The following is a 13621-nucleotide window of genomic DNA, read 5'->3' as shown; positions in this document are numbered from 1 at the left end:
TAGCCATTCAATCTCACCTCAAGAAACAAGAAAAATCTTAAATAAACAGTCTAACCCTACACCTAAAGCAACTAGAGACAGAAGAACAAAGAAAACCCAAAGTCAGTAGAAGGAAAGAAATCATAAAGGTCAGAGCAGATATAAATGAGATAGAAACAAAGAAAACAATAGCAAAGATCAATAAAACTAAAAGCTGGTTCTTTGAGAAGATAAACAAAATTGATAAACCATTAGCCAGACTCATTAAGAAAAAAAGGGAGAGGATGCAAATCAATAAAATTAGAAATGAAAAAGGAGAAATCACAACTGACACTGCAGCAATACAAAGGATTATAAGAGACTACTACAAACAACTAGATGCCAATAAAATAGACAACCATGAAGAAATGGACAAATTCTTGGAAAGGTACAATTTTCCAAGACTGAACCAGGAAGAATTAGAAAATATAAACAGACCTATCACAAGTAACGAAATTGAAACCGTAATTAAAAATCTTCCAACAAACAAAAGTCCAGGACCAAATGGCTTCACAAGCGAATTCTTTCAAACATTTAGAGAAGAGCTAACACTGATCCTTCTCACACTCTATCAAAAAATTGCAGAGGGAGAAACACTCCCAAATTCATTCTACAAAGCCACCATCACCCTGATACCAAAACCAGAAAAAGATATCACAAAAAAAGAAAATTATAGACCAATATCACTGATGAACATAGATGCAAAAACCCTGAACAAAATACTAGCAAACAGAATCCAACAGCACATTAAAAGGATCATACACCATGATCAAATGGGATTTATCCCAGGGATGCAAGGATTCTTCAATATACGCAAATCAATCAATGTGATACACCACAATAACAGATTAAGGAACAAAGACCATATGATCATCTCAATAGATGAAGAAAAAGCTTTTGACAAAATTCAACACTGATTTATGATAAAAACTTTCCAGAAAATGGGCACAGAGGGAACCTAACTCAACATATAAACGTATATGACAAACACAACAGCAAGCATCATACTCAAGGGTGAAAAACTGAAAGCTTTTCCACTAAGATCAGGAACAAGACAAGGATGTCCACTCTCGCCACTCTTATTCAACATAGTCTGGAAGTCCGAGCCACAGCAATCAGAGAAGAAAAAGAAATAAAAGGAATACAAATTGGAAAAGAAGAAGTAAAACTGTCATTGTTTGCCGATGACATGACACTATACATAGAAAATCCTAAAGATGACACCAGAAAACTACTAGAACTAATCAAGGAATTTGGTAAGGTTGCAGGATACAAAATTAATGCACAGAAATCTCTGGCATTCCTATACACCACCAACGAAAAATCAGAAAGAGAAATTAAGGAAACACTCACATTTACCACTGCAACAAAAAGAATAAAATACCTAGGAATAAACCTGCATAAGGAGGCGAAAGACTTGTACTCAGAAAACTGTAAAACACTGATGAAAGAAATCAAAGATGACATAAACAGATGGAGAAATATACCATGTTCTTGGCTTGGAAGAATCAATATTGTGAAAATGACTATACTACCCAAAGCAATCTACAGATTCAATGCAATCCCTATCAAACTACCAATGCATTCTTCACAGAATCAGAACAAAAAATTTTACAATTCTTATGGAAATACAAAAGACCCCTAATAGCCAAAGCAATCTTGAGAAAGAAAAATGGAGTCGGAGGAATCAGGCTCCCCAACTTCAAACTATACCACAAAGCTACAGTAATCAAGATAATATGGTACTGGCACAAAAACAGAAATAGAGATCAATGGTACAGGATAGAATGCCCAGAGATAAACTCATGCACATATGGGCACCTAATTTACGACAAAGGAGGCAAGGACATACAATGGAGAAAAGACAGCCTCTTCAGTAAGTGGTGTTGGGAAAACTGGACAGCTGCATGTAAAAGAATGAAATTAGAACACTACCTAATATCATATGCAAAAATAAACTCCAAATGGATTAAAGATTTAAATGTAAGACCAGACACTATAAAACTCTTAGAGAAAAACATAGGAAAAACACTCTTTGACATAAACCACAGTAAGATCTTTTTTGACCCACCCCCTAGAGTAATGGAAATAAAAACAAAAATAAACAAATGGGACTTAGTAAACTTAAAAGCTTTTGCACAGCAAAGGAAACCATAAACAAGACAAAAAGACAACACTCAGAATGGGAGAAAATATTTGCAAATGAAACAACAGACAAAGGATTAATCTCCAAAATATATAAACAGCTCATGGAACTCAATATCAAAAAAACAAATAATCCAGTTAAAAAATGGGTGGAAGACCTAAATAGACATTTCACCAAGGAGGACATACAAATGGCCAAGAGGCACGTGAAAAGATGCTCAACATCACTAATTATTACAGAAATGCAAATCAAAACCACAATGAGGTATCACCTCACGCCAGTCAGAATGGCCATTATCAAAAAATCTAGAAACAATAAATGCTGGAAAGGGTGTGGTGAAAAGGGAACCCTCCTGCACTGTTGGTGGGAATGTAAATTGATACAACCACTACGGAAAACAGTATGGAGGTTCCTTAAAAAACTAAAAATAGAACTACCATATGACCCAGCAATCTCACTACTGGGCATATACCCTGAGAAAACCATAATTCAAAAAGAGTCATGTACCACAGGTTCATTGCAGCACTATTTACAATAGCAAGGACACGGAACCAACCTAAATGTCCATTGACAGAAGAATGGATAAAGAAGATGTGGCACATATATACAATGGAATATTATGGAGCCACAAAAAGAAACGAAATTGAGTTATTTGTAGTGAGGTGGATGGACCTAGAGTTTGTCATACAGAGTGAAGTAAGTCAGAAAGAGAAAAACAAATACCGTATGGTAATGCATATATATGGAATCTAAAAAAAAAAAAAAATGGTACTGATGAACCTAGTTGCAGGGCAGGAATAAAGAGGTAGACATAGAGAATGGACTTGAGGACTTGGGGTGGGAGGGGGAAGCTGGAGCAAAGCGAGAGTAGCATCGACGTATATACACTACCGAATGTAAAATAGTTAGCTAGTGGGAAACAGCAACATACCACAGGGAGATTGGCTCTGTGCTTTGCGATGACCTAGAGGGGTGGGATAGGGAGAATGGGAGGGAGGCTTAAGAGGGAGGGGATATGGGGACATGTGTATGCATATGGCTGATTCGCTTTGTTGTGCAACAGAAACTAACACAGTATTGCGAAGCAATTATACTCCAATAAAGATCTATTTAGAAAAAAATACAACCCAAAAAGACAACAATAAAAAAGAAGCTTCAGAAGTTTGCAAAGAGGGAATTCCCTGGCAGTCCAGTAGTTAGGATTTGGCACTTTCACTGCCAGGGCCCGGATTCAATCCCAGGTTGGGGAACTAAGATCCTACAAGCTGCACAGCACGGCCAAAAAAAAAAGTTTGCAAAGAAAGCAAAGGTATTTACAACTTTAAGGTTAGGGTTAGATAAATAAGATTTTCATTTTCCTTAACTTATGTCTTTATTTCTTAACTTGATATTTAATTTAGAATTAGAAGTCTCTACTGAAGAGGAAAATGATACTGGAGATATAAAAGATGGATCCCTCTTGAAAGCAAAAAGGAAGCATACGAAAAAACATAAGGAGAGGCATAAAATGGGAGAAGAGGTTACACCATTGTGAGTACTATCAAAGTCCGTCAGCAGTGCTAGTTATATTGTTGGCAATTGACATATTCCATGGAAACTCATTAAAGGACCCTTTTAGGGTCCTTTTAGGGGGTGATTTGGCCATAAAGCAGTCTCATGACATGAACCCTAAAGTGACCTTTTTAAAAAATTGAGGCTCCGGTGTTCTGATCTCTGGGTTCGGTACCCGTGTAGTATTGATTAAATTCAGTGTCTTGATTTGATGGCAGCACTCCACACTGGGGGGGATCTCACAGACCCTGCAGCCTACCTCTTGTCACCAGCTCCTCAGCCGGGTCCCAGAGCCACCCTTGGGGATGCAGCCACAACCTTGTTGCTTGTGGGTGGGGGGCAGGCCCTAGGTGACAGATGGCTTAGCAGGAACCTCTGAGTGGAGAGCTCTGGGGTCCTGTTCCCATCTCACCACCACCTATGTGTTGTAAGTCCCTGGGGCCAAAGGACAGACACAGGCCCGGGGCAGCCTGGAATGTTGTTCCCCGACTTGGGCCTTGGTTTCCAATGGAAAATGCAGAGCTTTGCAAGGCTAATCTCTAAGGACATTTCTGCTGAGAAATCCCTCGAGTTTTTGATGGTAGGACAATTCTCTACGCCATATTTCAGGGTTGTGCTTCTAGAGAGGCCAAGTGGAACCCCCAGGAGATGGCAGGACTCCACCTCCAGCGCAGCAGGAGCCCCACCTATGTGCACCAGGGGATCCTCATGCCCCTGAGATGACATGTGGGTGTTTTGTCCAGACCAGGATGACTGCTGCTCTTGGGTGGGAGATGAAGTATTTCCCCTCATGCGTTTTCATCTTCAAATGAATTTGGTGAACTGGATGTCTGGGGCAAGTCTCAGCTCTCTCTCTCTTTGTGGTTATTATTATTAGTTGTTATAATTATTCAGATGATGATGATGATTATTGTTATTATTATTATTCAGTTCAGAGGCTTCCCTAGAGGCTGGGTGAGGGAGCTTCCCCACTCCACACTCAGACACTCAAGTATATTTGGAGGGGCACTGTACGATGTGCAGATCACTTAGGAAAAATATTGATTCCAGCAGTCACTCTCCACTGAGGCGGGGGTGGAGGGGTTTCTCCATTAATGTGCTTGGGTTTCAGTGACACAATTTGGTTATGGTGATCGCAGGCTATGGCAAGTGCCTCTAAGTCTCCTTTCTGCCCCTCAGACCCCTGGCCAGTTTCGACCTGCTGGGTCACAGAAGCCTGGAGAAGGCCAAGTAGCTGAAGCTGGTAGCCAAGTTCACTGTGAGAAGCAAGGGAAACAGGTCTAGGCTGCTGTGCTCTGCTTTCAGAGGTCAAATGGGACCATGTAAAAATCAAGGTGAGCCCACCCTCTTCCCTGAAGACATTTAGGAATAAAGTAGCCTGTAGAGTTGATGAGGGGACTTCCCCTTTGTGGAAGCCTCCAGTGAAGAAGTGAAGAAGGAATTAGAATATCTAGGATTAGAATATCTCCCCTTTGCAACCCCTAACGAATGGACAAAACTAGAGAAGGAGCATCGTGAGAGAGTGGGGCTCCTCCTGATGGGAGGACATTCCATCACTGCCCCAGTAGTCTTGCTAAAAGTTTTTGAACCTGAATCTAATTAAGCCTCTGGATCCAACTACCAACTTATAAGAAAAGCAGAGAAGAAACATGTTTAATGACACTAGGAGGATGGAATCAACAAAATCCAGACTGTGGGAAACCCTACAGGACAAACGGCCCAGCTTCTTCAACAAATAAATTGCTAAGAAAAAAAGAGAGAGACAAAGGGGGATCCAATGGGTTATAAGCGACTTATCAACCAATTGTAACGTGTGAACTTATTGGAGCCTGAATCAAATAAACAAATTTTAAAAAATTGACATTTATGATGCAGTTGGAATTTGAACACTGGATATTTGATGATACTAATTTTTTTTAGTTGTGATAGTGGTCTTGTGATAATGGTATGTTGTAAAAAAAATAGCCCTTGTCATTCTGAAATATTCACAGATAAAATAATATGTGTGGTGGGAATGTGGGCGGGGGTAGAGCTGAAACGAACTTGGTCATGGGTAGATGATGATTGCAATGGGGTGTGTAGGGTTTCATTACACTCTTCTGCTATTTTTGTGTAGGCTTGAACTTTCCTGTAATAACTTATAATGTCTTAAAAAGAATAAATCAGGGCCTTATCTGCATGGGGAGATTGGTTTGGGCCACAGTAGTGGAGAATGGACTCATGATGGGAGGGACCCCTTCTAACAACTCTGCAACCATGAAGGAGACTATCTTTTATCAAATGCCTATGAGCCCGGCACTGTGCTAAGCTCTGTCTTTGTATTATCTTATCTAATCTTCATAGCACCTCTATGAGACACGTACTATTGTTATCCTCACACGTGAGGAAACTGAGGTTCAGAGAGGTTAAGAAAACTGCCTATAGTCACACAGCTAAATCCAGGACATAGACCCACGCTGGCTCCAGAACCTCCACTGAGGCTGGGATCTGACCTCGAGTTTTTGCTTCAATACCAGTGTTTTTTCTATCCTACCATCACCCACCCCTTAAAAAACAGAAATATCTTTATAGTTTTCCTGATATAAAAATGCACATACTATAGAAATGATAAAGAAGGTAAAACTTTAAAAGATAAACTTGTTTTGTTTGAGAGAAGCTAGAACACACTTCAAAACAGAGCTCAAGATTAAGGCCACGAGGTGGAGTCTTTCTACACAGAGGGAGTTGAGGGCAGTTGGTAGGGTCTGGGCTGGGTTTGAAGAGTAGAGGAATTTTCACCATCTCTGTTTGTGTGCCAGAGAAATCCTCTTTCTCTGTAATACTGTTTTTTGCTTGTTTGTTTGTGTTTTGTTTTTGTTTCCCCCCACCCGGTGCTATCTTATTTCCTTTTCAGTAAAGCAAGTGGCCTCTGATGCCAAGGGGGAAACACAGGTGAGCCTGGCAGCTACCATCCAGGGCTGAGCTACTAGCATTGGCCCCAAATCACCTACCTCAGAAGCAAGCCCTGTATCCCAGGGACAAAACCCTTTCTTTGTCCATTTCTGTCTTGTAAAAATCGGTGAGATGGTGACTAAATGGTCTTATTATTATTTCTAGTGCCTGGAAGCTTAGCCTCCAGGTTCCTCCACCTAGCCTGGTAACAGATCCCTCCACCACTCATGGGACAGGTGGCAATCCACTGGTGAAAGAACTCAGTGTATAGCCTTACAGACCACCTAACTTTTTCCAGATGTCCATTTCCTTTTTACCAATGGTGTTCTCAGTATTTCAGCTTCAAATATATGTAGAGGTTTACCCAAAACATGTACAACAATATTTAGAGTAACACCACTCATTACAGCCCAAATTGGAAACTGCCCCAGTGCCATCAATGGTACAATGGATCAACAAACTGTGTTATATTCCTACAGTGGAATACTGTACAGTAAAGAAAATGAACTACAGCCACACTCAACAACATGGGTTGATTTCACAAAGTTAAGCAAAAGGAGACAGACACAAAAGGAGACATACTGCATGATTTCATTTATATAAAATCAGAAACAGATGACACCCCTCTATGCTGTTAGAAGACAGGATAGTGGTGGGGACTTCCTTAGAGGTCCAGTGGTTAAGACTCGGCGCTTCCACTGCAGGGGGCATGGGTTCGATCCCTGGTCAGGGAACTAAGATCCCACATGCCTCGAGGCGCAGCCAAAAATAAAAAAACCAGAAGACAGGATAGCGGTTACCCTTGGAGAGAATGGTGACCGGGACAAGGGATGAGAGGCCTTCTGGGGTACTGGTAAGGTTCTGTTTCATGATCAAGGTGCTGGTCCCAGTTTTGTTCGCTTGGAGAAAAATTCATCAAGCTGCGCATTAATGATCTGTTTTTGTATAATACTTCAATAAAAATTTCAAAAATATCTGCAGACTTAAAACAAAATTAGTTTTTCTCTAGTAATGTTGTTCAATTATACACGAAGGCAGAGCTTGATTGACACGGTCCGCCAAGCAGGGGCTATCCAGCTGACAATGACCAACTTCACGAGAACTTGCCAGAACAGTAGCTATTCTATGGCACCTCTCCCGAAACCTCAGAACCTTACCTATATCTTCCTTGAGGTCAATTTCAGCTGTGGTTGGGTGGACGATGCCCTCCACTCTCATGGAGCCAATATGGCTGATGTCACTCTGGGTCAAGGACAGCTGCATTGGGAAGAGAAGATGCAGAGTGTGGGCGAGATCAAGGCCTATGGAAAATCTTCACGTTTTACTCACATCTGTTCATTCTCTCAGTTGCTTGTGTCAACAGAAAGGGCTGTGCGTGGAGCGACCATCTGACGTTTCCAAGGTGTGTGGTTTTCAACAGGCTCTTTTGGGCTCAGTGGATTTGATGTTCACTCTGAGGCTAGCAGCAAATCTGCCTCCCCTTTCGGGGGCAGGAACGGGACCTCCCCTCCTTTTCTTTTCCCTATAGCTTATGCCTTCGTTTCCCATCCGGGTGGCCTTGGTGTTCGATATCATAATTCTCTGAGTAGCTCCTTCAAGAAGCTACTCGGTTCCCTGCATTCTCTCCAGAGCAGCACAGACCTCCGGGGGCAGGGATGTAAAGCCAACCACTTTGCTGGAGAGAAGTGAGGGGCTCTGGGATTCTGACCTCTACGTCTGGCCGCCTTGACTTTTGGGACCACCCTCTTGGGGCTACGCTTGTGAAATGCTGCCCCATGTGCCCATAGCTGAGCGGAATGGAAGCCATTCTCCATTGTCTCCCCATGTGAGCTAGAACTTCTTGCTCCCCTAGATAAGAGAGAGAAAGCGAATCATCTCGTAACCACAGATAGCCCCTAGAGTGGACATAAATTCCACCTCTTTGCTTCCCTGCTTTCATCAGTGATGAATTAGGAACCCGCCACGTTTATGCTCTTCTCAAAGCACGCTCTTCCCAATTGCTTCAACAGAGGTTTGTACTACTGTCAGGCTGCAAACATTCGCTACCCGATATGATTAACTGACTGTTTCCGCGGGTATCATATTGCAGCCCCAGTTGACTTGGTAGATAAATTGTCTGTTATGCTTGTGGGAATGAATTATTTGCATGTCTGGCTGGGCTGCTGTTGTGCTGCTGAAGACTTCTCAAATGTATAACCCTGTTTGTTTTCTTTCTGCAGCCTAGAAAGGCAAGCAGACTGAATTATTGGCAAATAATTCATTTCTAACACCAGGGATATTCAGGGAACATATCTTTCTATTTTCCTTCTTTGATAAATTACATCACACCATGTAAAGCAGGCCTCCCAAAGGCTGGTTGAGAAAGTTAGCTATGGATTTTTTTTGGTGAGCAAGAGATAGCTGGGGCATGGAGACCAGAAAGATCCACTATGGGTACCCCTGGCTGACCAGTGTCAGCATGAACAATTCTCAGCACTAAAGAGCTTGTTTATCCTCACAATGCAGACACTGCCATAGCTCTTTAGTTTAAAAATGAATAATTCAAGACCAGAGTGAGAGTCATATTAGGGAAGGAAGGGATGAAGGAGGCTTCATTGCTTGTAAACAGGAGGTTATAAAAATGCAATAGTGTTTTATGACAGCACATTACAATTCTCTTTATTACCTTCTGCCCTAGAACAAGGCTTTTAGAAGACAGGATGGTGAATCCATCCCCGGGCCCATCTTCAGAGGTGGAATTTGAAGTTCCTTCTTTATCGCTGTCCTTTGGTTTGGACTGTTGGTAGAAATCAGAAGGACAGATCAGAAATAATCCAGAAAAAGCCCAAAGTGGCTTTGAAGTCTTTCCCATGGTTACCACCAAGTTGGATATGAACGGAAGTGGTCAGATGTTAGGTTCTGTTGTTTTCAACAGAGGGGAGCAAGGGACAGCAATATGGGGAAAACAAAAGGATACTGCAAAAATCAAGTGTATTAAGGGGTTCGCATGTACCCACAGTCTTTGCTCGAACCTGGACACAGGTATGTTATTCTTGTTCTTTTCAACGCCTACAGCTTCTGATAATAAGCCAAGTGGGGTCATTCATAGCGCACTGCTCAACTTCCCTTTTCTCCAGGATTCCCCTGGGGCACAGCGGCCGAGAAATGAACTCTTATACCATCTTTTTTGCCATCATGGAGGTCTGGGGAATGAAAAGTTGACGACCCCCAAAGCAGCGCTGTCCAATAGGACTTCATTCCCTCGTGGACACGTTCTATCTTTGTGCTGCTCCGCGCTGTTGAGCACGTGAAATGTGGCTGGTGCAACCAAGGAACTGAATTTGATTTCATTTTCAGTAATTTAAATTGAAATTTAAATAGCCACACGTGGCTAGCAGTTGCTGTACTGGGCAGCATATGAAAGTATTACTCCACAAATGGCACCTCTGAGCTATAGCTACTTATCCAAAACACCTGAAATGCCATTGGCTGAACTCAGGCGACTCTCTGTGGGAAGCTAAAGGTGTGTCAGTATGTCACATGGGGAGAGGTGGAAAGTAGAGTTCCAGGTCAGCTCTCTCACTTGAGATTTTGGTGAGGTCAGTGGAGGGGATCTGGAAACATGAAAACCACCCATGTGTGGGGTTTGGAAAACTCTAGTAGACCCTGCATGATGATCTGAGCTCGTCTCAAAGGCCCTCTATTCTTTTTCACACACATTCCTATCATTTTCTCCCAGCACCAAGCTGTGGCGGGTCCCCAGTCCTTCGGGGATGCTGGCCACGCCCTTCTCTTTGGATGGTTCAACTTTCCTCCCGTTCTGTGAGAGTCCTGAGCTCACAGACGCCACTGGGCTCACCTTTTTGGACGTCCGTGGTTTGGCAGCCTTCGATTTCTTGCCCCCCTTCTTGCCCGACGTGGCCTTCCTTCCTCTTTTCTCTGGGGGAGGGGAGAGGATAGTTTCTGACTTGCCTTTGGTCCCTCGTTTTTTGGCCAGCAATTCAGGGTGAATTCTGGGCAGGACGCCTCCGCTGGCGATGGTCACTCCTTTTAGCAGCTGAAGAGAGAGAGAAGGCATGAGCTCAGACAGCAAAGAGCTCGTTGGTTCTGGATTTAATACGGTTCTAACTGTTGGCAAAACAAGTGTTAAATCTGGTCTCTGCTTTCCAAAGAAACTGCACAATACACGATTTAACTGCTTGTCCCTGTCTCACGGGTAGGGCTTTTCTCTGTAGGTAACAAGGCATCCCGAGATCTTGTACAGAAAGCAAAACAAGCAAAGCAAAATGAAAGCGTATAGAGGTTGAAACCAGGGATGTTGCCCAGAGCTTGGAGATTCCAGACATAACCGAGGATAAAGAGCTTCAGACGTGGGAGCACAGCTTGACAAAATGAGGTTCAAAGGTTAATGCAAGGGCTAGACTCAGTTAACAACAGACCCCACTCCTTTGATCATGCATTCCATCAGTAAAATATGTTTGACCACACACCTCCCAACTGATATGTGTTTACTTTAACTAATGAACATGAACTACCACACTAATACATTCTGCACATTCTATAGCAGCGCTACTCCAAATGTGGTCTGCAACCAAGGCTGGTCCACAAGCTATTAGTTACCTGTCTGTGACAAAAAGAGTACAGAAATCATGAGGAAGAGTCTAGTAAGTTGACAGAGTTTTTGTATATCTATTGGATCTAGTAACAAAAAATTGTAGCTGGTAGTTTGTATGTTTTTGTTTTTTAATTTTTCTAGTAATTATTTTTTATTGTACTTTTGGAAATTATCAGCCCATGTTGGATTGAAAATAAGAACTGATTCTTAACCACAGACAGTTAACATTATAAAATACACATAAATTAAAATTCTCATACTATTTACCTGCTACCTTGCACATCTTTGGCGGGGGGCATGGGGGTGGGAATTCACTCGATTTTGGAGTCAGCTCTAAAATATAAAGCGTTAGTTTTGATATATGAAGAAGGACGCTTCTGCCCTCATCAGAATAAATTGTCAACAAAGTTTGGGGGAAGAAACTGTACAGAGAATAACATATGTGCACTGCACTTCCCTCGGCAACACACAGAGCTTGCTTGTAAAGAGGAAAAGAAATTCTGGCAAGTCTCAGAATATATAATGGGATCTATTCCAGAGACAATTTTATTTTGAATCTAAATAATATGGCTAGCAGAATTTGTTCTTCTCCCATATGATCTGACTCTTTTAGTGTAAATGTGTCTGGGTACTGTAGCAGGAAGGATTTCTAGCCAGCCGGGTCCACATGCAGTAGCGCGTTTGGCAAACCCATTCCGTGGCTGGTGTCAATGCTTCAGACGTACCTGATTGAGTTCCTCGTCATTGGCAACTGCCAGCAGGATGTGTCTTGGGGCTATCCGGGCCTTCTTGTTGTCCCTCGCTGCATTCCCAGCCAATTCTAGAATTTCCGCTGAAATTTCAAGGGAGGGTTAATAGGCAATCGTAGAATGGGGTCTGAGCTTTCCAAAGCGTTCCTTTGGAAATGGCCTTGGAGTTAGATCACTTTTATTTATTTGTGATTTTTATGTCTGGGCCTGGAAAGAAATCCAGACAACTGAAAAGAATTCAGGTCACAGACAAGTAAGATACTTTAGCAAGACCTGATATACGATCCTGTGGGCAAAGCCTTCTAGTTGTCCCTTGACATTAATTCTCCCCCATCTTCCTTAGTAGATGGACCTCTGATTTTTTGCAGAGCCCCAAATCACAGGAATGAAGACAGTATTTCCCAACCACCCTTTTTGTTAGGTGTGATCATGTGACTAAGTTCTGGCAGATGAAAAGCAAGCAGTTGTGTTGTATGGTACTTCTGGGAAGTATCCATTAATGAAGGGACAGTGCCTTTCTTCCCTTTTTACTGGCAGACTGAGGACATGATGGCTGGAATCTAAGCAGCCATCTTTGACCAAGGGTAAGAAGTTGTGGAAGACAGAGCAATAAGATAAGAACCAGAATCTGTTATGACTGTGGAGCCTCCTAACCAGCCTGGACTGTCTTCTATAGACGTCTCTTGTATGAGGGAAAAAGGAACTCTCTTGTTTAAGCCACTGTTGGCAGAAGTTAATCCTGACCGAAGCAGAACCCTAACATTGAAGCCGAGTTTCTTTCAGTGTGCAGCCATCTCTGAGGAGAGCTGAGACCCCTTTCAGAATCTCCTTTTCCTCTTCACTTGATGCCCCTGGTCCCTCTTGTCCTAAAGGAAAGTGGATAGGAAGAACTGATTTATACTAAGGGGTGAGGTACCACTTAATCTGAAAAGTGAATTCTATTTCACATACTATCAGTTTTTGAGTCAAAAAAAAAAACTATAGAATTGGTTTATACCCCTGAATGCTTTCACTTTCCTCCTTTATTTTTTCTTTCTTTCTCAATTTTGGAAGGATGCTCTGCTAAATCAAATTTGTCTGCCTTCAAGAGCATGAATGAGCCTTTAAAGAAAAATTCCTCCCCTAAAAAGAGTTCTTTCCCTAAAGAAAGAGGCAATGTGCCAGTGTGTTATACGTGGGTGGAAAATTGTAGGTGCATGTGTGCATGAATGTGTTGTGTGTATGTATGTGTGCAGGTATGTGTGTACATGTGTGTGCTGGGGGGATTTGCTGGTACAATGGCATAGATACTAAACCCTAAAATTAATAGGCGATTCTGCATGAATTTTTGCAGTCAACCTAATTTCAAATAAAACAGCACATGCAATTGCCATCATTCGTAAAATCTATGGCAATAAAATAAAAACTTGGCATAAGTATGCCATATTAACTAAGCAAATGTGATTAACAAAAAATTAGAATAAAATAAGCATGAGTTAAATATTTATATGGCATTTCCATAATGAAAAGCGCTAAATCACTGCAAATTCATTCTCACAACATCTTTTTTGGGTTATTAAGCAAGGAATATTGTGTTTACCAACAATTCATTTACACGGCACCGCATTTTCTGAATCAAAGATTGGGGCACTG

The 13621-nt window shown here is 42.0% G+C and overlaps 2 protein-coding genes across 7 annotated transcripts in view; one reads left to right on the top strand and one right to left on the bottom strand.

The window, feature by feature from the left end:
* The window catches only part of AIFM2 (AIF family member 2), a 35211-nt gene extending 29635 nt beyond the window's left edge, over positions 1-5576 (top strand). For 3 of the 4 annotated variants that reach the window (XM_082407305.1, XM_082407306.1, XM_082407300.1), the window contains exons 9-10: positions 3565-3694; positions 4325-5576. In XM_082407305.1, coding sequence (XP_082263431.1) covers positions 3565-3694; positions 4325-4433 — 239 coding nt within the window. In that variant the 3' untranslated portion in view covers positions 4434-5576. The remainder of the gene's footprint in view (positions 1-3564; positions 3695-4324) is intronic. The other variant, XM_082407301.1, reaches the window with a different exon arrangement.
* Positions 1-13621, bottom strand: part of MACROH2A2 (macroH2A.2 histone) — a gene marked incomplete at its 3' end in the record, with an annotated part of 59665 nt that overhangs the window by 12619 nt on the left and 33425 nt on the right. For 2 of the 3 annotated variants that reach the window (XM_082407312.1, XM_082407311.1), the window contains exons 3-7: positions 12751-12855; positions 11966-12072; positions 10485-10682; positions 9312-9422; positions 7804-7903 (exon numbers count right to left, since the gene is read on the bottom strand). In XM_082407312.1, coding sequence (XP_082263438.1) covers positions 7804-7903; positions 9312-9422; positions 10485-10682; positions 11966-12072; positions 12751-12855 — 621 coding nt within the window. The remainder of the gene's footprint in view (positions 1-7803; positions 7904-9311; positions 9423-10484; positions 10683-11965; positions 12073-12750; positions 12856-13621) is intronic. The other variant, XM_082407313.1, reaches the window with a different exon arrangement.

The sequence above is a fragment of the Balaenoptera borealis genome, assembly GCF_965194805.1.
Source record: "Balaenoptera borealis genome assembly, chromosome: 10".
NCBI lineage: Eukaryota > Metazoa > Chordata > Mammalia > Artiodactyla > Balaenopteridae > Balaenoptera > Balaenoptera borealis.
Note: the sequence above shows the minus strand (reverse complement) of the source record. Positions and strands in the feature narration are given on the sequence as shown.